At 39.0% G+C, this 21,547-nt stretch overlaps 3 protein-coding genes across 3 annotated transcripts in view; 1 reads left to right on the top strand and 2 right to left on the bottom strand.

The window, feature by feature from the left end:
- LOC117992983 (venom acid phosphatase Acph-1-like) overlaps positions 1-21,547 on the bottom strand; it is a 520,874-nt gene that overhangs the window by 33,050 nt on the left and 466,277 nt on the right. The gene's annotated exons all lie outside the window — the stretch shown is intronic.
- LOC117992743 (uncharacterized) lies at positions 2,056-4,430 on the top strand. Its single transcript, XM_034980458.2, has 2 exons — positions 2,056-2,329; positions 2,767-4,430. The coding sequence occupies exons 1-2, from the start codon at positions 2,074-2,076 to the stop codon at positions 3,216-3,218; spliced, it is 708 nt and encodes a 235-aa protein (XP_034836349.2). The 5' UTR covers positions 2,056-2,073; the 3' UTR covers positions 3,219-4,430.
- LOC117992742 (carboxypeptidase B-like) lies at positions 10,944-19,123 on the bottom strand. Its single transcript, XM_034980457.2, has 7 exons — positions 19,024-19,123; positions 15,496-15,598; positions 15,232-15,354; positions 13,498-13,689; positions 12,691-12,925; positions 11,446-11,565; positions 10,944-11,188 (listed from the first exon to the last, which is right to left on the bottom strand). The coding sequence occupies exons 1-7, from the start codon at positions 19,044-19,046 to the stop codon at positions 10,944-10,946; spliced, it is 1,041 nt and encodes a 346-aa protein (XP_034836348.2). The 5' UTR covers positions 19,047-19,123.

The following is a 21,547-nucleotide window of genomic DNA, read 5'->3' as shown; positions in this document are numbered from 1 at the left end:
CTTGCACTTGATTTAGGTTTTTTTTATACTGCGCGGGCACTCTTTAATTTTCCTGGATGAAAAGTAGCCTATGTCTAGTAAGTTAACTCCACGCCAAATTTCATGAAAATCGGTTGAACGGTTGGACCGTGAAAAGCTAGCAGACAGACAGACACATTTTGCATTTATAATATTAGTATGGATTTAAATACTCAATAAGTATTTCTAAGCGTGAATTTTGATATTATTTTAGGACTCTACAATCCCATATTCCAAAATAATATCAAAATTATATTTATCCCCCTCGATCATCAATTTCCCTGATTACCAACAAACTTTCCCTCTTAGCACCAATTTATGACAACTGACTCCGAAGTTCAAAAACTTTTCAAAATAATTGCCTCGACAGATATTTTACTTAAAAGCTATGAGTAGGTATTATTTCTACTTTGATTTAATAATGGATCATTTAGATTATTTTATTAGTGTGATTGCATTTTTTTTATTTTTAAAATGCCACGTTAATCACGACGTATTCCGCTTTCCCCTCAACTAAGCGTTAAGCTTGTGCTTGAATAAGGACGACAAAACAGTGCAATGGATGGGATTTGAATTTCAAAAATCACCGACCTATCAGAATTTTAACCGACACTGATTGGGTGCTTTACCCTATAATAAATGCTGGTCTTTCGTTTTAAGGATTTTTTAAAATTTCAAAATACATAGTTACAAAACTAGGTACCTAAGTATAGAACGCGAAAGGTCGAGATGGCAATCGGGGTATGAGGCGGGGGACGCCTCGCACACCCGCACGTCACCCACACTCGCCCGCACAGGGTTAGCGCGGGGGCTGTGCGGGTGTGCAGAGCGTTTCCTCCCCGATTGCCATTTGGATCTGTCGCGGGCTATACCTATTATCAAAAAAATTATAGGTAGGTAGATATATTTTAAAAAAGGCATGGGTTGACTAACTTCAATTTATTATTTAAGTATTCTTAATTAAAGTAGTGACACCTAGGAAAACTTTGCAGAACTACGCAGTTCATAGTTTTCTGGATAGATGGCGCCTTAAGTAACTTCAAACAATGTTAATAAAGTGTGATTCAAATGAAAATTGTTTTTTTCTTTACACGTGAATAATAAAAACTAGTACTACGATTCCACAATCATTTGTACAATTCCCATACGTAACACATTCCATAATGTTATCTTGACTGTTATGGCGTGATGAATTTTTATATCCTTTGGATTCCATAACTAAATAAACTAACATACTTCCTTACCTATTAATGTTTAAAGCCAAGTACACAAAAAAGGACGAAGTTAACAAGGTATAAAAATCAAAAAAACCGACCAAGTGCGAGTCAGGATCGCGCACCAAGGGTTTCGTACTTCAGTAGGACTGCCATACGTACCGGAACACCGGGACAAGTCCCCGGTCTGAAGCGTTGTGTCCCGGTGTCGCGGTCAGTAAGTTAGTTGTCCCGGTTTGGCAGTAAGGGCGTTTGTCCACTGCACCGCCGCCGTCAACGAAAAACGACATTATTTTAGACGGAGTTCGGAATAGAATGTACAGCTCTTTCATATGATACCCCCCACTTGAGATAGTCATCTTAATTTGAAAATTGAAAAAAACTACTTAATTATTGTTGTTGGGTATGAGACGGAGGGGCACTCCGCACGTCACCCGCGCTATCCCGCACCGGGTTAGTGCGGGGGATGTGCGGGTGTGCGGGGCGCCCCCACCCAGATTGCAATCCCGACCTGTCATGTACTATATATATCTAAATAGGTGCTAAATAGAAACTAACTTATAAAAAGGTGGTGTCGCACTTTGATAAAAGCTTGTTAAAACTTTTTCAATACATTCAAACTTTTTGATACAAGGGGAGAAAATAAAAATTTTCAAATTGATAAATGTCACAAAATTAGTTTAAAACTTTTTGCAATGTAGTATGTATACACCTTTTTTATAGTATGACGTCATACAATACGATTCATATAAATACAACTATTGACTCCTACCACAGTTTAACGAAATATTTCAAGGCTGTGCTCCTACGTTGTATTATAAGTTATAACATAGTTTTCACTATGTTTTTCTTACTACTATTAGCAGTTCCGTCCATACACGCAGCATACGTCATATCTCTGTATGGTGACGTGTACAATGATATAGACTTCTTCACCCGGACTTACCCGTGGATTATAGACAACATAGGGGGGGATATTATGGTAGATTACTATCTACTGGGGAGTGGGAAGTACTCGGTGCCTCAGATGTGCGCGTTGAATGAAATGAAGATGAATAATTTTCTTCAGGCGCAGTTTTTGAAGTGCGAAGCTGAGGGTGAGTACCTTCATCATCATCTTCAACCGACAGACGTCCAGTGCTGGCGGACGCCATAGTGTTGCGCCGCCGGAATTCAGCAGCTCCCTGCGATGCGTTTGATGTCGTGTTGAGGGGGGGGGGGGGTCTATCGGTTTTTTAAACTATAGTACGCAACAGGTCGAGATGGCAACTGGGGTGCCATCCCGTGCGCACACAGTGCGGGTTTGCGCACCCGCACAGCCCCCGCACTAACCCTGTGCGGGTGAGCACGGACGCTGTGCGGCTCATACCCCGATTGCCATCTCGATTCTCGACCTGTCCCTCACCACATCTCTTTAAGGTGACGTTGACTATATATAGCCTTCTTTAAACCAAGGACGAGCTTTACCAGATAACTTCGCACTAAAAGAGCTAAGTATAAAAAAAAAAGTTTTTCTAAATTAATGTTGTTTCAGGAAATCCAAGCGAAGTCTGCCTCTGTGCCTCTGGCATCGACCCCCAAAAGTACAAGCACTGCGTACTTACCAAAGGAAATTACGCCAGCCGAGCGTCTGCCAAGTATTCGCAAATCGGCATCGAAGCGAGTCCCATAATCGAAATCGGATATCGAAATACCATTTTCGGAGTCGACGACAATTGGTATTTGAAGAAAATATGCACCATCTTCGGCGATAACCCCCCTAGGGGATGTATTAAGCCTTTTTCGTGTACTAATTCGACTAAAATAGAAACTGATAGGAAAGGTGTGGTGAACTTTGATTGTGCTAGTTGCCAAGTTAATGTTACTATAGTTGATAGTAATAAGTCGAGTAATACTGCTTTTTCTACTACTACGACTGCTTCTAGTACTATAAAAGATCCTGTTACTGACACTTATACAGCTAGAGATATATTTTACGATGTTTAGAATAGAATAGAATAGAATATGTTTTTTATTCAAGTAAACTTTTTACAAGTGCTTATCAATAGTCAGGTAGTTTTAATTTACCACTGGTGCGGAATCCCGTTCCTACCGAGAAGAACCAGCAAGAAACTCGGCGGTTGCTCTTTTTAATTTTTCAATCTACAATGTTATCATACCGTACTATACAAGCCATTGCAGCGCCGTGCATTGCTGGAGCGAGTCAAATCCAAGCTTTTTTATCATTTACATAGGGCCGGTTGTTTCAACAAACTTTGACGGACACGTAATCTTTAAATATGGCGCTAAGGAACATAAGTAAAGAAAAAGCGTTGATTCAGCATCTATTAGCGCTAACGTTCGTTAAAAAGTTACGTTTACGTTAACCAGAGCTGGCGCCATTGGTGATCGTCAAATCAGTTCGTAACTTCATACTTCTTACAAACGGAATATTTTATTTACAAATTATAATGGAATCAATTTAATTCAAAGCTTTTAATGGTAGATTTTTTGAAGATGAAAGAGAATTTGTAAGAAAGAAAAAGTGTTTAAAATGCGAAGGAGCAATATTAATAACTATGTATATAATTTAATATACTTAAAATGAAATAAAAAAGGATACGGAGAAGTAAGTTAATTTTTAGGGTTAGTTTCGCAACCAAAATAACAATGACGAACAGTTTTTTTGTACAATGAAGCAACGGACGTAAATTAACAGATGTCAAAGTTCGTCTACGTCTGTTAAATTTTAACGAACGTATCTTACGAAGACCAATGGTTTGAAACAACCGGCCCATAGTCTGCGACTGTATAATATGCCTTTTTTAGGAGCATACTTTTAATGCCCAATAAGTGCCTTTGAACCAATATGCAATAGGGTCTTGGACTGGACTTTTTGAATAGCGGTAGTTTATGGGGCTATAAATTCATTGTCAAAGAGAATATTTTTAAAAAATCATGATTTTTATTTGCTGATACCCGTGACTTCGTCCGCGTGGAATTAGGTAGGTATTTTAAAATCCCGTGGGAACTCTTTGATTTTCCGGAATAAAAAGTAGATGCCACTCTCCAGGTCTTTATTTATACCCATGCAAAAAATCACGTCAATCCGTTGCACCGTTGCGACGTGCTTGAAGGACAAACCAACAAACATACGCACTTTCGCATTTATTTTATTTTATTTTGTTTATTAGAAAGTAATCAACAGCGTAAATACATAATTATTATTTAAATTTAAATCTAGTTATAACAGAAGGCCAAAAGAGATATGTTGTAATATGTACGAATTGTCAGTTTAAACGTAGCATGTTCATATTAGCTGTAACATAAAAATGCAACTCCTCAATATATCGAAGTAGGTTGCCTGCACATCGGATTGAAAGAGAGGTGATGCAAAATTATGTAGGTTAGGTCGTTAAGCAATACGATTAAAACAATAGTATGTAAGATTTCTTTATTAATATTGTTAGTCCATAAGCGAGAGTAGATCATAAGCCGGCTCTCAATAAACATCTTTCACCGTTGCCGCATTTAATTATTACCATACGGCCACAACATATCTCATGGCGACCCTTGCCAGTCGGTGCATGCCTAATCTAAGTGCGTGCACCGGCTGGGCACCGATCAAGAAGAAGACTACAAAATTTTTAAAAGAATATCAAGATTCAAGACTCAACAGAACTAGAACAAAAAGAAGAAAATAATTCCACGTCCTGTATTAAAAATCAAGAAACACTAACATCAAGAAATAAGTTCAAAAATGAATCGCTTATGAACAGAAGACAATCTCAAGATTCATTGATCGGCCCAGCATCAGCGTGCGTCCAGGGTTATCCCGGCCACAACTAGGAGGTGTCCAGGGTATTCCCGGCCCAGTTCGAGGAGTCCAGGGTGTTCCCGGCCCATTAAGATGCAGTAAAGAAGAGGCGCAGACTCCAGACCTCCGGACCTGATGACCAAAACCAGTCCTGACGACGACGGCGACTACACGGCGGTCACGAAATTGATTGATAAAATGCGTCGCTAATAGTTAAAGTAAGTGCAATTTATCTCTCGTAATGGGCAAATAGGTAGAATGTGTAGGTATTGTAATTATTTTTTTTGGATAGATAATTTAATTTTGTACGTATAGGTTAAGAGAATATTGGTTTTTTTTTTAAATAAATAATACTTGCTCCACTATCTACTAATAAATTCCGTTCGTGCTTTATTTGTAAGATTTTATATAGTGTGTAGGATAGTTTAAACTAATAATAGATAATAATTAATAAATGAATAAGTAGGTAGGTACTTACTTCTTTCGTAAATATTCGGTGTCAAAATCGAAATATAATAATTCAGAGAATTATAACGGTGTCATCGCGTGGTCAACGACACACGCGTACCCGAACATTTTGTATTGTTATACGAGACAATGGTTTTGCTCGAGACGCAATTTGCAAATACAAGGAAATGAATATGAAATAAGGAGAAATTTTTCCTTACAGACGTTTTTCGTCTAGTTTCGTGCTAATTTTGACGATTTAAGACTTTATTCGGCTTTGACAAATTAGGACTCTGCAAACCAAAGGCTTGATCACCCTTCGGCTGTAGAAGTGCTATAGGTGTAAAATATACAATATTTATTTTGGGATTGAGACATACTGACGTAGGAAGATGATTATTATTTATTTATTTGGACGCGATGTTTTGCGCATATTTAGTACCTCCTCATTCAACTATATATTTGTCTAGACTCTTGATCATTATCTACCGCGCTGGTGTTAGTGAAAGACCTAGAATTTTAATGAAAAGTTGAATGTTATTGAAATACTTATTGAAAGAAATAAGTTTGATGAAGATTATAAGTGTTATGAAAAATGCTCGCAAGCATGTTATGTTAAATATTAATTAGGAGAGTACGCGCCGCGTTTGTTTATTTGTTTATTTATTTGTATTATGTGAAGAAGTAACTTGAAAGGTAGATGAAGACTAGGAGAGGTTTATTTTGACTGTCCAGGAAATATAAATACCTGAGATGTTTACTCAATAATAGGTATTATTATGGGTTATAGAATAGAAACCTTATATTTACCGTCTTACGACGATGCTATACGACAGCTGTATACTTATGATGACGACGATTTGATAGGTCAAAGAATCTTTTGAGACAACTAAGTCGATTAGTGAAATCGATCAAAGTTAAATCCTTGACTGCACTTAATAGATTACGATTTTTCTAGTTATAAGTAAGGTTGAAAGTATGCCCATACGAAGTAAGAGATAAGATAAATTGCACTTGAGCACAGGAAGTAACGATAAAAAAAATGTTTCCTTACATAATTTTAATTTTATTTAGCATTAGATTTTATTTTTGTGATTGTCATCATCTTTTCTTCTGATTCGATGTAGCGTCTAACATTTTTTTTTCTTTTAAGGGAAGGGGTAACCGCATACATTTTCAGGGGAGTTGTAATATGTACGAATTGTCAGTTTAAACGTAGCATGTTCATATTAGCTGTAACATAAAAATGCAACTCCTCAATATATCGAAGTAGGTTGCCTGCACATCGGATTGAAAGAGAGGTGATGCAAAATTATGTAGGTTAGGTCGTTAAGCAATAAGTTTAAAACAATAGTATGTAAGATTTCTTTATTAATATTGTTAGTCCATAAGCGAGAGTAGATCATAAGCCGGCTCTCAATAAACATCTTTCACCGTTGCCGCATTTAATTATTACCATACGGCCACAACATATCTCAATGTATATATAGATACTTAAAATTATAATTAAAACTATTTTTAACAGAATAGATTTAGAATAAATGTAGGTATATACAATAATAAAATTACAACAGTGTGTGTGTATGCTTGTTATATTATAATAATGCCAGGGTACTGATAGCCTAATATTTGACGTATCGTCGATTCAGGATCAAACCGAGAAGAGTTCCCTCCATTGATGTTGGAAGCCCTCTGTTCCCTCACTCCGATACTGTCGAAATCAAGTGATGTAAACGGCCGGCTAGCTTTGACGCTCCGTTAATTTGATGAATGGCTCCAGTCGGTGCAACTGACACATTTGACGGAATTAACACTCCCATCCACGACGCTGTTTCACCTTAAAGCCCTGGGCAAACGCGACAAGTAGCGGCAGAGAACGCGTGTCTTCTTCTTCACCCATGCTTATTACCTGACTACGCAAAATGGTTATGTGTTCATCAGTCTATATAAATACCTATACGAGTGTGTTTTGTTTTTAGGGTCCCGTAGTCCACAAAGTCAATAACAAAAACCGCCGTGGTAGCCTAGTGGTTAGCACGTTGGCTTTCTTTTCAGGAGGTCGAGGTTCTTAAGAATGTGTTAAGTCTACAAATCCGTACTTGGCCAGCGTGGCAAAATCTTCTCATTCTGAGAGGAGACTTGTGCTCAGTAGTGAGCTGGCGATGGGTTGATCATGATGACTGTCGAAATCGGGTGAAGTAAATCGGCCATAACGCCCGGTTAGCGGTGACGCTCTGTTAATTTGATGAATGGCTCCAGTCGGTGCAACTGACACATTTGACGGAATTAACACTCCATACGAGCCCTGGGCAAACACGACGCGTGGCGGCAGCGCACGCGAGTCTTTGACACCTTAGCATATTGTTTTCGATATTTAGGATGCCTGGATGCATATACCCGGTAAATACGACGACCTTCTTGGCGCAGTGGTCAGTGCTGTGGTCTTATTAGTGGGAGACCTCGGGTTCGAGTCCCGGCAGAGGTACTTTGGAATTTTATAATATCTCAATTTCCTCTGGTCTGGTCTACTGGGAGGCTTCGGCCGTGGCTAGTTACCACCCTACCGGCAAAGCCGTGTCGCCAAGCAATTTAGCGTTCCGGTACGTAGTATATATTCTGTGGTTCCGGTGTGATGCCGTGTAGGCCCTTTCAGGTTAGCCCGCTTCCATTTTAGACTGCATCATCACTTACCACCAGCTGATATTGCGGTCAAGGACTAACTTGTATCTGAATAAAAAAAAAGAACCAAACTTAATTTGTGGCGCGTTCCTCTATCAACTGTTAACATTGTCGTCAGATAGGTACACATACCTATAGTACGCGACAGATCGAGATGGCAAACGGGGAGGGAACCCCCGCACACCCGCACAGCCCCCGCGCTAACCCGGTGCGGGCGAGTGCGGGTGACGTGGATGCCGTGTAGAAACCAAAGGGGTATGGGTTTAATAAAAACTACCATACCCCTTCCAGGTTAGCCCGCTATCATCTTAGACTGCATCATCACTTACCATCAGGTGAGATTGCAGTCAAGGGCTAACTTGTATCTGAATAAAAAAAAATATATATACATACTAGCTTATGCTCGCGACTTCGTCCGCGTGGACTACAAAATTTCAAACGCCTATTTCACCCCCTTAGGAGTTGAATTTTCAAAAATCCTTTCTTAGCGGATGCCTACGTCATAATACCTATCTGCATGCCAAATTTCAGCCCGATCCGTCCAGTAGTTTGAGCTGTGCGTTGATAGATCAGTCAGTCAGTCAGTCAGTCACCTTTTCCTTTTATATATATAGATAGACCGTGGCGAGTAGAAATCCCTACAAGAGAGGTATGTCCAGCTGTGGATGTCTATGGGTTGATGATGATGATGATGATGATGATGATGATGATGATGACGATCATCCCCCCCGCCTCATACCCCGATTGCCATCTCCACCTTACGCGTACTATAGTAATCAGTTATCAATGAACAGTACGCGGCCGAAAGTAATGTACATACATCGGCCTTTAGAATGACATTTCGGCTTTGTAGAGCGTTGTCTCTGTCACTCATACCCATATGACGTTTTGTCGGTCTCAATGACCGAGACAGTGCTATACAAATCTGCTATCTCCTTCGATAGGTCTATCGCGTAGGTACTATTACATAATTATCTTCTCTTATATCACATTGTGTCATAGCTGTGGTAGCCTAGTGGTTAGGACGTCCGCCTTCCAATCGGAGGTCGGGGGTTCGATCCCGGGCATGCACCTCTAACTTTTCGGAGTTATGTGCGTTTTTAAGTAATTAAAATATCACTTGCTTTAACGGTGACGGAAAACATCGTGAGGAAACCTGCATGCCTGAGAGTTCTCCATAATGTTCTCAAAGGTGTGTGAAGTCTGCCAATCCGCACTTGGCCAAAACCCTTCTCACTCTGAGAGGAAACCCGTGCTCTGTAGTGAGCCGGCGATGGGTTGATCATGATATTACATTGCACAAGCACAATGTATAGGAATGCTCATATTCCATTCCACTGGGTAACAATGAAGCAGTAAATCAATTGGTGGCTATTATACGGAACATCATCAAAGACTACATCTATAGTTGTACCTAGTTGTATCTGTAGTTCAATAGAAATGGCTCACCAGTGGGACAGATGCGGGCTTCTGAATATCCGAGGTATCTCTACATACACGTTATTACGTTTATGATACATAGTAGGTGATGCCCGCGACTTCGCCCGCATGGATTAAAGTTTTTTTAATTCCCGTGCGATTTTTAGGGTTCCGTACCTCAAAAGGAAAAACGGAACCCTTATAGGATCACTTTGTTGTCCGTCTGTCTGTCTGTCTGTCTGTCTGTCTGTCTGTCCGTCTGTATGTCAAGAAACCTACAGGGTACTTCCCGTTGACCTAGAATCATGAAATTTGGCAGGTAGGTAGATCTTATAGCTGACATTTGGAGGGAAATCTGGAAACCGTGAATTTAGGCTTACAGCACACAAAAAAATTAATTTGTGGTCATGAACTAACAATTGGTATTTTCAATTTTTTAAGTAAGATAACTATATCAAGTGGGGTATGAAAGGTCTTCACCTGTGCATTCTAAAACAGATTTTTTATTTATTTTTATGTATCATAGTTTTGGAATTATCCTGCAAAATGTCGAAAAAATACGACTGTAATTCGGAACCCTCATTGCGCGAGCCTGACTCGCACTTGGCCGGTTTTTTTATTATTCGGGATGAAAAGTAGCCTTCCCCGGGATGTAAGCTACCAAATTTTGTCAAAATCGGTTGATACAGACAGACACACTTTCGCATTTATAATATTAGTAAAGTATGTATTATATCATCATCATCATCATCATCATCATCAACTCATAGACATCCAGAGCTGGACATACCTCTCTTGTAGGGATTTCTACACGCCACGGTCTATATTTATTTAGTATAAACCTGTATAATAATAATCGATGTTGGTATTCAAAAAAGCTGTTTAGCATATCTGTCACGAACAAACTCAGCACCAGCACGGATCCCCTCCCACGTCTCCATGGGGGCATGCTGCACAAACGCAGGGTCCACCAGGAACCTGTCCACCCCCACGGAGTTCCTGTGGCGCGGCAACTTTGTTTGTCTACGTTTTTTATAAAACGCTAGAAAAACCGAAGACAGCTGATAGTGATTATGTAAACTGATAAGATACCACAAAAAACTCACGAAAAATATTCCTGTGTTTTTTAAAAGTTCGCAATGTATTGCAAATAAAACATCTGACTGACGCTAGAGGTCAACGAACGTTGTGTAGCTAGCTAGGTGCCACGGAGTCAGTCCTGCGTCGTTGGGGGACATTGACCCTAAGTTTTGCACGCTGTACATTGCGGGTTTGAAAACCACTAAAACTAAAAGTATAAGCAAATAGTTATTGATGTTAGATTATATTTAGTTAGTATAAACCTCTATAATAATAATCGATGTTGGTATTTAAGAAAGCTGTTTAGCATATCTGTCACGAACAAACTCAGCGCCAGCACGGATCCCCTCCCACGTCTCCATGGCGGCCTGCTGCACAAACGCAGGGTCCACCAGGAACCTGTCCACCCCCGTGGAGTTCCTGTGGCGCGGCAACTCATAGACATACGAGTAAGGCACCCCCGTCACTGTTCCGTAGTCCATCGCTAGCCCGGATGCTTTGTATAGCACTAAAGCTGAGTTGCCAACGACGTAATCTGGAATAGATTTTTTTTATGTAAGATGTAATAGAACGTAAATCTCAAGTTTTTGTAGGGTTCCTTACCCGAAGAGTGCCAACGGGATCTTTTACTAAGCCTCCGCTGTCCGTTAAAAAATTGAAAAATATTTGTTCTTCTTGTGGAATCTTTGTTTTTTGACGCGTTTTTATGTACTCGATTTATTGTTAGTCTGTTTGTTTGTTTGTCTATTCGGCACTTTTGCAAACGATTTAAATATAGGTAGATGAACGTACCTTGATTCCAGTAAGCTTTGACAGCGTTGATGCCGTCAGCCATTTGGATTCCAGCAGCATGCACTAAGAATGCATTGGAAACTAGAGTTCCACTGCCCCAACCGTAGAGGATCATGTTGCCTGTTGATTAATTAATCATCAGATTTTGGTATCATTTTATACTCCATCTAATGCATTTATTGCTGAAAAACCAGCCAAGTGCGAGTCAAACTCCCGCACCGAGGGTTCCGTAGGTACTACAGTCGTATTTTTTCGAGATTTTGCACGATAAATAAAAAAAATTTATGTATAAAAATAAATAAAAATCTGTTTTAGAATGTAAAGGTTTTTTCATAATTATGGTATATTAATCTTACGTTGAAGGTTGAAAATACTAATTATTTGTTCATGAACCATCATGAACCACCATTTCAATTTTTTTGTGATATGTAACCCCAAATTCACGATTTTCGGAGGGATTTATGACCTACCTACCTGCCAAATTTCATGATTCTAAGTCAACGGGAAGTACTCTGTAGGTTTCTTGACAGACATGACAGACAGAGAGACAGACAGACAACGAAGTGATGCTATAAGGGTTCCTTTTTCCTTTTGAGGTAGGTACAGAAGTCGGAACCCTAAAAACCAGTCAGGTGCGAGTCGGACTCACATACTCAGGGTTCCATCGTACAAGAAATCAACCTTTTTATTTTTTTGTGACAAATTCACTGTTTTCGGATTGTTTCCTTTTCTTATTATTAGAAGCCTTCTAGTACCTTCAAGGCATACCTAGAAGCTTCCTTCACCCCCACACAGTGCCGTAGTAATGGACTTTATGGGGTCCTGGGAGACCAAAGAGTTCTAATCAATCAAACACTGTCCCGATAGTCACGTAGCCATTATATTTTCACCTACTTTTTACTGTACAGTCTTCTTATCACTTTATTAAGTCATTAATTTATACGAACCATTCCTATTACGATTCCATCCTTCCTTTTATAAAACATTGCCAATTCCCCTGCCTGCGTCCGTCAGTCACTGTTCCAATGACGGGTGACAGATGACAGATCTTCCTGTGTTGCTTAACATTATGCTAAGACATTGCTGTGATTCCCTTAATGGGTCTTGACTCTTGACATACACGACAGACAGACACCAAAGTGATCCTATAAGGGTTCCTTTTTCCCTTTTGAGGTACGGAACCCTAAAGTACTAAAACCGTATCATCTAATTTCCCAATGCACAACATAAGATAAGATTTCTCACCTGTACTATGTATATCCATGAACATTGTAATACGATTGCCATATCCCCTTAAGATGTCCCTCACGATTCTAGCTTCGGGCTCAGAAAAAGGTTGAGCTCCATGAAAAGTTTGTGAGCAAACGTTGTTACTGGAGTGATCACCCCAGGCTATGTCGAAGTTCCTGTTCAGATCGACTCCCACACATGTGTCACCAACCATATAGCCTGATGCACGGTTTTTGCGCCAGAAACGATCCTGGAATCCATATAGTATGTTCAAAATAAGTTCGACTGGGCACTGTCACCAGAGGCGCAACCAGCGCAATATGTACTGACTAGCTGATGCCCGCGACTTCGTCCGCGTGGAATTAGGTTTTTTGAAAATCCCGTGGGAACTCTTTGGTTTTCCCGGATAAAAAACTTACCACCAGGGCAAGATTGCAGTCAAAGGCTAACTTGTATCTGAATACAAATAAAAAAAGTTGGCTAGCATCCGTGGCCAAAACTCGGTCAGGAGTAAGGTTTGAATGGTTTATTGATTCCTTTAAATTTTTGATATTTGTTTCCTATAATTTCCTTGGTAAATTAAACTAGTTGACGATTCAAAAGCACTTGTAAAAGTTTACTTGAATAAAATATATTCTATTCCATTGCATTCCATTGCATTCAATTTAATTCAATTTCATTCAATTCTATTCCACTCCACTCCACTCCACTCCACTCCACTCCACTCCACTCCACTCCACTCCACTCCACACCACTCCACTCCACTCCACTCCACTCCACTCCATTCCACTCTATTACATTCTATTCTATTCTATTCTTTACCTGAACATGAGTGTACTCGTATCCATCAGGGTTGGCAATCGGCAGTACAATCCAGTCCACTTTGTCCAAAACACTGGGGTCGGAAAGATTCCCGGTCACAAGCTTATCAATGGCATATAAAGTTGGAGGCAAGGTCACCCATTCCCGTGCATGAAGAAGGGATTCAACGAAGACTATAGGCTTGCTGGTGTCCTGAAAACAATGCCACAGTTCACTACAGTTAGGGAACTTCACTTAGGGACCAAATAATACAAAAGTTATAAGCATTTAAATATTTCTGATTAAACAGAGATAGCGATATAAAATTATGACGTCATTTTGACTAATGCCATAGTAGCCTCGTGCGGTGTCATACAAATTTTCGTTTTGCGAGAAAGGGATAGAAGACCCTCCTACTCCAAAATTAAAATTCCTGTAACTCTGTGAATCTTTGTTGGATTTTGATATTTTTTTCAGAGTACGTCATTATTTTTATCCTAGTTTATAATAAAGCAATAGGTAATATTTATCCATCAAATTCAAAAGTAGTAAATTCTATACGTTTTTATAATAAGCCTCGTAGCTTTAGTAGCGTACACTATAGGGCGGTTTCAGACTAGCGTATTATACGCGCGTATAAGCTAGTTTTTGGAAGCGCATGTAGGCGCGTATAGGCGCGCCTTTTGGCACACGCTCAACTCGTACGAGCGAGCGTTGACGCGCTTCCACAGATTAATAGGGATACTACGTATCTGCGCGCTTCTAAGCTCGTATAAGCGCGAGCCGCGAGCGGTGTTGCCAATGCAAATTTTTAGGCGGCCGTCAGGTAAAATAGCCGTGTTTATAGCGGTCAACGATCGGCCGTGTCACTTCCCAAAAAAAGGAAACGGTTTTCAACATTAGCCAAATGGCACTGTTTTCAAGTTTTGATGCATTAATTATGCGTTGGGCGAACAGTATTGGGGCCAACGTGTGGAGCTGCAGTCGTTCGATCCGATTGGCTGCAAAATAAGCCATAGCCAAACACTTTGTGCATTATAATAAATGCTCTGTGATGGTTGCTCAAGTCTAGACTGAGTCTAGACAGCTGTACAGTACGACAAGGCTCTCTTGGCACTTCAATGATATTGACAGGGGGGAAGTGAACACATTATGTCCCTAAAAGTTAAGTGGTAAAAGAATTTGTAAAAAGCCGTAGAATTTGCTACGGCCCCAGGGTTACGGCCGTAGACCGTGTATTTTGTGATTTTGTGGCCTGAAAGCCGTAGAACACGGTAATAACCGTAGCATTGGCAACACTGGCCGCGAGAGACCACCACCCACCGGGCCACCGGTTCGAGCGTACACGCCGAAATATGCCCGTATACGCGCGTCCGGTTTTTTGAAGCGTGTATGTAGCGCTCGTGTAAGCGCGTATGCTGAAACGACTGTATACGCGCAAAAAAATACGCTAGTCTGAAACCACCTTATATCATCATCTTACAAATGCAACAACCTACCATCTAAAAGTGTAATTCATTACCATTGAATAAACCATTTAGCTTTGACTTTGAGTTCAAAAATATTTTTCGCGGTGCGACGACAAAGTGATCCTATAAGGGTTCTTTTTCCTTTTGAGGTTATGTACCCCTAAAAATTGACATGTACCTCTTCCAGCTCGCTTCCATCTTAGACTGCATCATCACTTACCACCATGTAATATCGCACTTTTGGAGGTTGTATATGAATAAAATATATAAATAAGAAGATACCTACCTCAAAGTTAGTTGTGGAAATTTTGAGATATTTCACGTCTCTGCCTTCGAAAGATTTTCCAGCATTCACCAATGTCACTAAATCTGGATACGAAGCGGCTACTTCTTCAAGATAAGTATAGACCTAGAATCAACACAAAAATGAATTCTTAAAGCGCAACGCACACCGGCAGAGTTTAAAGTAAGATGTATTTAAGCAAAGCGGTCGTACGTATGTCGTACGTTTCTTCCGTCTGTTACTTACATCTTACTTCGTCGTACTTACCTCTGTTAGATTATAAATTCTGTCAAAACCAATCGTCCATGAATCAGATCTATGACTTTTCTGTCTCGCTTCATCCATTAGTCTGTCTTCTTCATCGAGTAATCTGAAAGTCAGCATATCATATACCAGTAGTTTGAGCTGTGCGTTGATAGATATTAGATCAGTCAGTCAGTAAGTCAGTTTTTCCTTTTTATTAGATTAGAATTTTAGAATTTTACCACAAAAAAATTACGAAATAAAATATAAAAATTCTATACCTAATTTTGAAAAGATAATTATATTGTAAATAAAACATCTGACTGACGCTAGAGGTCAATGAACTTTGAGTAAGTAAGCCACTCAGAGTTAATGCTGCGTCGTAGGCGGGGCATTGACCCGAGTTTAGCACGCTATACATTGCGGGGTTGAAAAATACTAAATAACTAAAACTACAAAATGAGGCAAATGGTTATTGGTATTGGATTGTGTTTAGGCTCTGTGTATTTAGGTAGTATAACAATAGCGCTAAGTTTTTGCTAGCGTTCTTGTTACACCCTGTATGTAAAACTGTAGAATATCTTGGTACTTATCCACTAAAGGCAGCCGTTGAGGCAATGCGACTCGCAGCAGTATAGAATAGAATGGAAATAGTTTTGATTCAAATAAAGTTTACAAGTACTTTTGAATCGTCAAATGCATCTGCCACTGTTCAATGATGCTAAGAATGAGAAATACTTAGTTCATAGTCCACCACGCGAATTGCGGATTTGTAGACTTCACACACCTTTGAAAACATTATGGAGAGCTCTCAGGGCATGCAGGTTTCCTAATCCCAGGAAACCCGGGTTCGAATCCTGCCGGTCCGCAATTTTTGATATGTATTTAAAATTCATCACTCAATCAAATTCATCAACTTCAATTAAATTCATCAGAGATGACATATGGATCCGAAACATGGTCGCTAACTATGGGCCTCATAAGAAAGCTCAGTCACTCAGCGGGCGATGGAGAGAGCTTTGTCTACGTGATCAAATCAGAAATGAGGAGATCCGTAGGAGAACTAGAGTAACCGACATAGCTCAACGGGTTGCGAAGCTGAAGTGGCAATGGGCAGGGCACATAGTTCGTACAACCGATAGACGTTGGGGTCCCAAGGTGCTAGAATGGCGACCTTGCACCGGGAGACGCAGTGTTGGAAGACCCCCACTAGGTGGGCGGACGACATCAGACGAGTCGCAGGGACCCGCTGGATTCAGGTGGCACAAGACCGTGGCGTGTGGAAGTCTCTACAAGAGACCTATGTCCAGCAGTGGACGTCTATCGGTTGATGATGATGATGATTTAAAATTATGTAGCGTGGTAGTTCTACTAGTTACATACATACTTACTGCAATCTGCCACTCGACGTGGTCTAATCATCGTGTTTTTATACCTACATCTGTCGCTTATGCAGTAAGGTCGTGGCCTTGCAGTTAAAACCAGTTCGTAAAAAAAACAGTCAAGTGCGAGTCGGACTCGCACACGAAGGGTTTCGTATCATCATACAAGAAATAACATTTTGTAATTTTTAAATTTTTATGGTGGAGATTTTGAAATATTTAGCCTCTTTTTAGAATATCTGTCTTAAACAGACGGACGGATGGATGGACGGACGCACAAACAGCGGAGTCTTTTTGGGAGGACATTCCAGTTATTCGTTGAATATGATAAAACCAAACCTGCTTTCCTGAGTAACGCTTAGATATAGTACTACGACAAGGCTCTTTTGGCACTTAAATGACATTGATAGGGGGCGTAGTTGTAGAACAAAGGTTGTCGGTAAATAAAATCTGCTCAATTTCAGGGAACTTTCAGGGAATGTATTGAAAATGTCAATATCTAAAATTGAGTAAGTTTTATCTAATTTTAACTGAATGAAACCTTTTTCATTTATTTTTATTTTATACCAGCTGCCCTGGCGAACTTCGTTCCGCCTAACAGTCGATTCAAATTTTTAAAATTTTCTCTCCGTAAGAACCATCCTCGTACTTCAAGGAATATTATAAAAAAAGAATTAGCGAAATCGGTTCAGCTGTTCTCGAGATTTGCGATGAGCAACACATTTAGTGATTCATTTTTATATTATAGATTAAGTATCAGGGTATATCGTGATGTTATGTAGGTATATTTAAAAATAATAACAGTAAATTTCAGATTTTTACTTAGCAACACCGCATTTACGCGCGCGCGTGACACTTCACAAGATGGCGGCGCTAGTTCCGATTTTGGCCACACATCAAAACATCCTTGTCGTACTGTAAGAGGCACCCTTCAGAGGTACGGAACCCTAAAAAAACTACAGAATTCGAGCTACAAGTCAATAATGAGTGTCGCTGTAGCTCTTAAAAATTAATTAGTACAGCGTTTGACATATTTATTTTCTCTCTTTTGAATGTAAAATATAAAAATATTTCGCGAGCTCACTAAGTAGGGAGAAGTGTTTCTTTTGAATAAAATTTACTTTTTTTTAATATCAAGAGGCTTGAATGTGCTCAAGGTCGTCCATCATTAATAACTAGCTGCTGAGATTTGTTTTAGGGTTCCGTACCCGAAGGATGTCAACGGAACCCTATTTTTTTTAAAATCATTATAGGCGCACGCTTGATCACGATTACACCTGATGGGAAGTGATGATGTGGCCTAAGAGGGACGCGTTTGCCTAGAAGGTGCCTATTCACTCTTGTTTTAAAGATACCCGGATTATAATTGGCAGAAAACACTGATCTCGGAAGAGTATTCCAGACCCTAGCCATGGCCGTTTGTTTGTCTGTCAGCGGGTTTTATGTCAGTGTATTTCGAATGCCGCTATAACAAAAAATAATAAAAACTAAGATGGCGAATTTCAAAATGGCCGCCGTGCAAATCAAAATATAGTTGATACCTATGGATTGCTAAAAACACGTTAAAATCAGTCCGATGCTATTTCGAATTTAATGACGAATCATTTTCATTAAAATCGGTTGAGCTGTTGAGTAGTTACGAGATAACATAGGAACGGACATACATACTGATATAATACAGTTCAAAAACATAACCTTTCTTTGTGCTTGGCCGCAGTTGGATAAAAAAAGATTAAGGTGGTTTGATACACCCGGCCGCGAAAATTCAAATTTAAGTTAGTTTTTCGAAAATAGTAGACTAATCATACATCAAAGGCTTATGGTAGTGAGTTTTGCGGGCATAACATTTATGCATCTACATGTTTCTTCATAAAAACTTTGGTCCAAAATACTCATTTACTTCATATTTGTTCCTGAAAGATAATAATCTTCTGAATTTTCCCAGATTTGCAGGAATATCAAGTAAATGTGTATTTTTGATCAAAGTTTTATAGAAAAACATGTAGATGCATAAATGATACCGCAAAACTCATTACCATAAGCCTTTGATGTATGATTAGTCTACTATTTTCGAAAAACTAATTAAAATTTGAATTTCCGCGGCCGGGTGTATCAAACCACTTTACGAATGCGAAAGTTCACATAACCTTTGAAGTTATGTCGTACTTACTTCTTAATATTTGCTTCGTCCATTCGAAACTCTATTCCATTATCGTAAAGTTCATTTTGGAAACGCTCTAAATTCTTCTTAGAGTATCACAGCATTTTTGTATGCTTCTGCGTATGTCCATATATCTAATTGCAAAGTTTCTTCTAGAGTAGTGACAAACTTCATCTGTGTAACATCTTGTATTTTAACTTCAAGAAGGGCATGCCTGAAATAAAATCAATTTTGACCATCAGTAAGCATAACACGTAGGTACCTATCATCATCATCATGATCAACCCATCACCGGCTCACTACAGAGCACGGGTCTCCTCTCAGAGTGAGAAGGGTTTTGGCCATAGTCTATCACGCTAGCCATGTGCGGATTGGTAGACTTCACACACCTTTTTTTTTTTTTTAAAGAACATTAGCCATGTTAAATGACTAATATTCCCCTTTTTCCTCTCCAACTAAGCGTGAAGCTTGTGCTAGGAGTAGGTACGACAATAGTGCAACGGGCGGGGTTTGAACCGTCGACCTTTCGGTTTTCAGTCCACTCCTTTACCACTTGAGTTATTGAGGCTCTACATTATGGAGAACTCTCAGGCATGCAGGTTTCCTCACGATGTTTTCCTTCACCGTTAAAGCAAGTGATATTTAATTAATTAAAATTAATTAATTAAAACTATAATTTATATTTATTATTTATTATTAAATATATATTTAATTAATTAAAACGCACATAACTCCGAAAAATAAGAGGTGCGTACCCAGGATTGAACCCCCAACCTCCGATTAGAAGGCGGACGTCCTAACCACTAGGCTATCCCAGCTTACCACAGCAGGTACCTATAACCTATCTATAATATAAAAATAAATCACTAAATGTGTTAGTCATCGCAAATCTCGAGAACTGCTGAACCGATTTCGCTAATTCTTTTTTTATAATATTCCTTGAAGTACGAGGATGGTTCTTACGGAGAGAAAAATTTAAAAAATTGAATCGACTGTTAGGCGGAACGAAGGTCGCCAGGGCAGTTAGTTCTGAATAAATAATTTGAACTAAAAACTTTGATCATCCTTACCCATCGTAAATTTCATGTTTTGCGCAAACAAAACTTACACTCAGAAAGAAACTTAGGACAAGAAACATGACTATGATAGAACGTAATACAATTGGAAATACGCGAAAAAACAATAGGTTATCTATTGAGTATATAATACGCGTTGTTATCCTAATCTAATAACAATTAATCTTATTAAATTGGGCGAAGATAACACTAGATACTTACTAGATACAGTAAAATCATAATAAAACTGGCCTCGATTGAGAGGAATTTTAAAACAAGGACCTATCTAAATATATAAAAGGAAAAGGTGACTGACTGAATGACTGATCTATCAACGCACAGCTCAAATAATTGAACGGATTGGGCTGAAATTTGGTATGCAGATAGCTATTATGACGTAGGCATCCGCTAAGACAGGATTTTTGAAAATTAAACCCCTAAGGGGGTGAAATAGGGGTTTGAAATTTGTGTGACGATGTCGCATAAGCTAGTCTATCTATATAAATAACAATGAATCATCGACTAAGATGAAAGAATTTTCAAAATCGGTTCAGTAGTTCCAGAGATTACTTACTTCCTACAAACAAACTTACAAACTTTACCTCTTTGTAGATAAGTAGACATAGATATCATACACATCCTTACTCTATGGGGACATATCAAGGTTGAACGGCTGGATAACAAAGTCTGGCTAACCAAACAGTAAACAAGGGAGGTAAGTAATGCATAACAAGACAATAAGTAATAAAGGAAAAAATTAAACCATTAGGGCAAGAATGTAGCTTACTACTGGTGAAAGAATTATCCAAATCGGTTCAATAGTTCCAGAGATTAGTTACATTTTACATACAAACTTTACCTCTTTATAATATTAAGTAGATAAGTAGATATAAGTAGATATGATACATATCCTGTGCTATGGGGACATATTAGGGTTAAACATGAAACAAAGTCTGGCTAACCGAACAGCAAACAAGGGAGGTAAGTAATGCATAACAAGACAACAAGTAATAAAGGAAAAGATTAAACCATTAACGCGAACAACACAACAACTTGCGGTGAGGTAGAAGAAAACAATTTCTTTGGCCATGTTTTATTTAGCTCCCTATCACACCGTAAAGTAAATCAATACAATAATCGCCCCGAATTTCGGAAGGATGCTAAAATAAAACCTTCAAAACACGCGTATTATTGCAAATTCACTCCATATACCCTCCCAGCAACCTACCGTATGACATCGAATCAGTGAAATATCGATTTTATTAAACTACCTTCATTAGAAAAATAATAATTTCATATCATTTCTGACAATTCAAATCAGTTTTTAAAAATAACCTCACAATTATTATTATTAAATACATTATTATTTAAAAATGGCTACATGTCAATTCCAATTCATTCCATATTCTAACTATTAGTAGGTACTTAACGATTAAATGTTATGGTGAAGGAATACATCGTGAGAAAACTGCTTGCTT

This window comes from Maniola hyperantus, chromosome 22, assembly GCF_902806685.2.
Source record: "Maniola hyperantus chromosome 22, iAphHyp1.2, whole genome shotgun sequence".
Classification (NCBI taxonomy): domain Eukaryota; kingdom Metazoa; phylum Arthropoda; class Insecta; order Lepidoptera; family Nymphalidae; genus Maniola; species Maniola hyperantus.
Note: the sequence above shows the minus strand (reverse complement) of the source record. Positions and strands in the feature narration are given on the sequence as shown.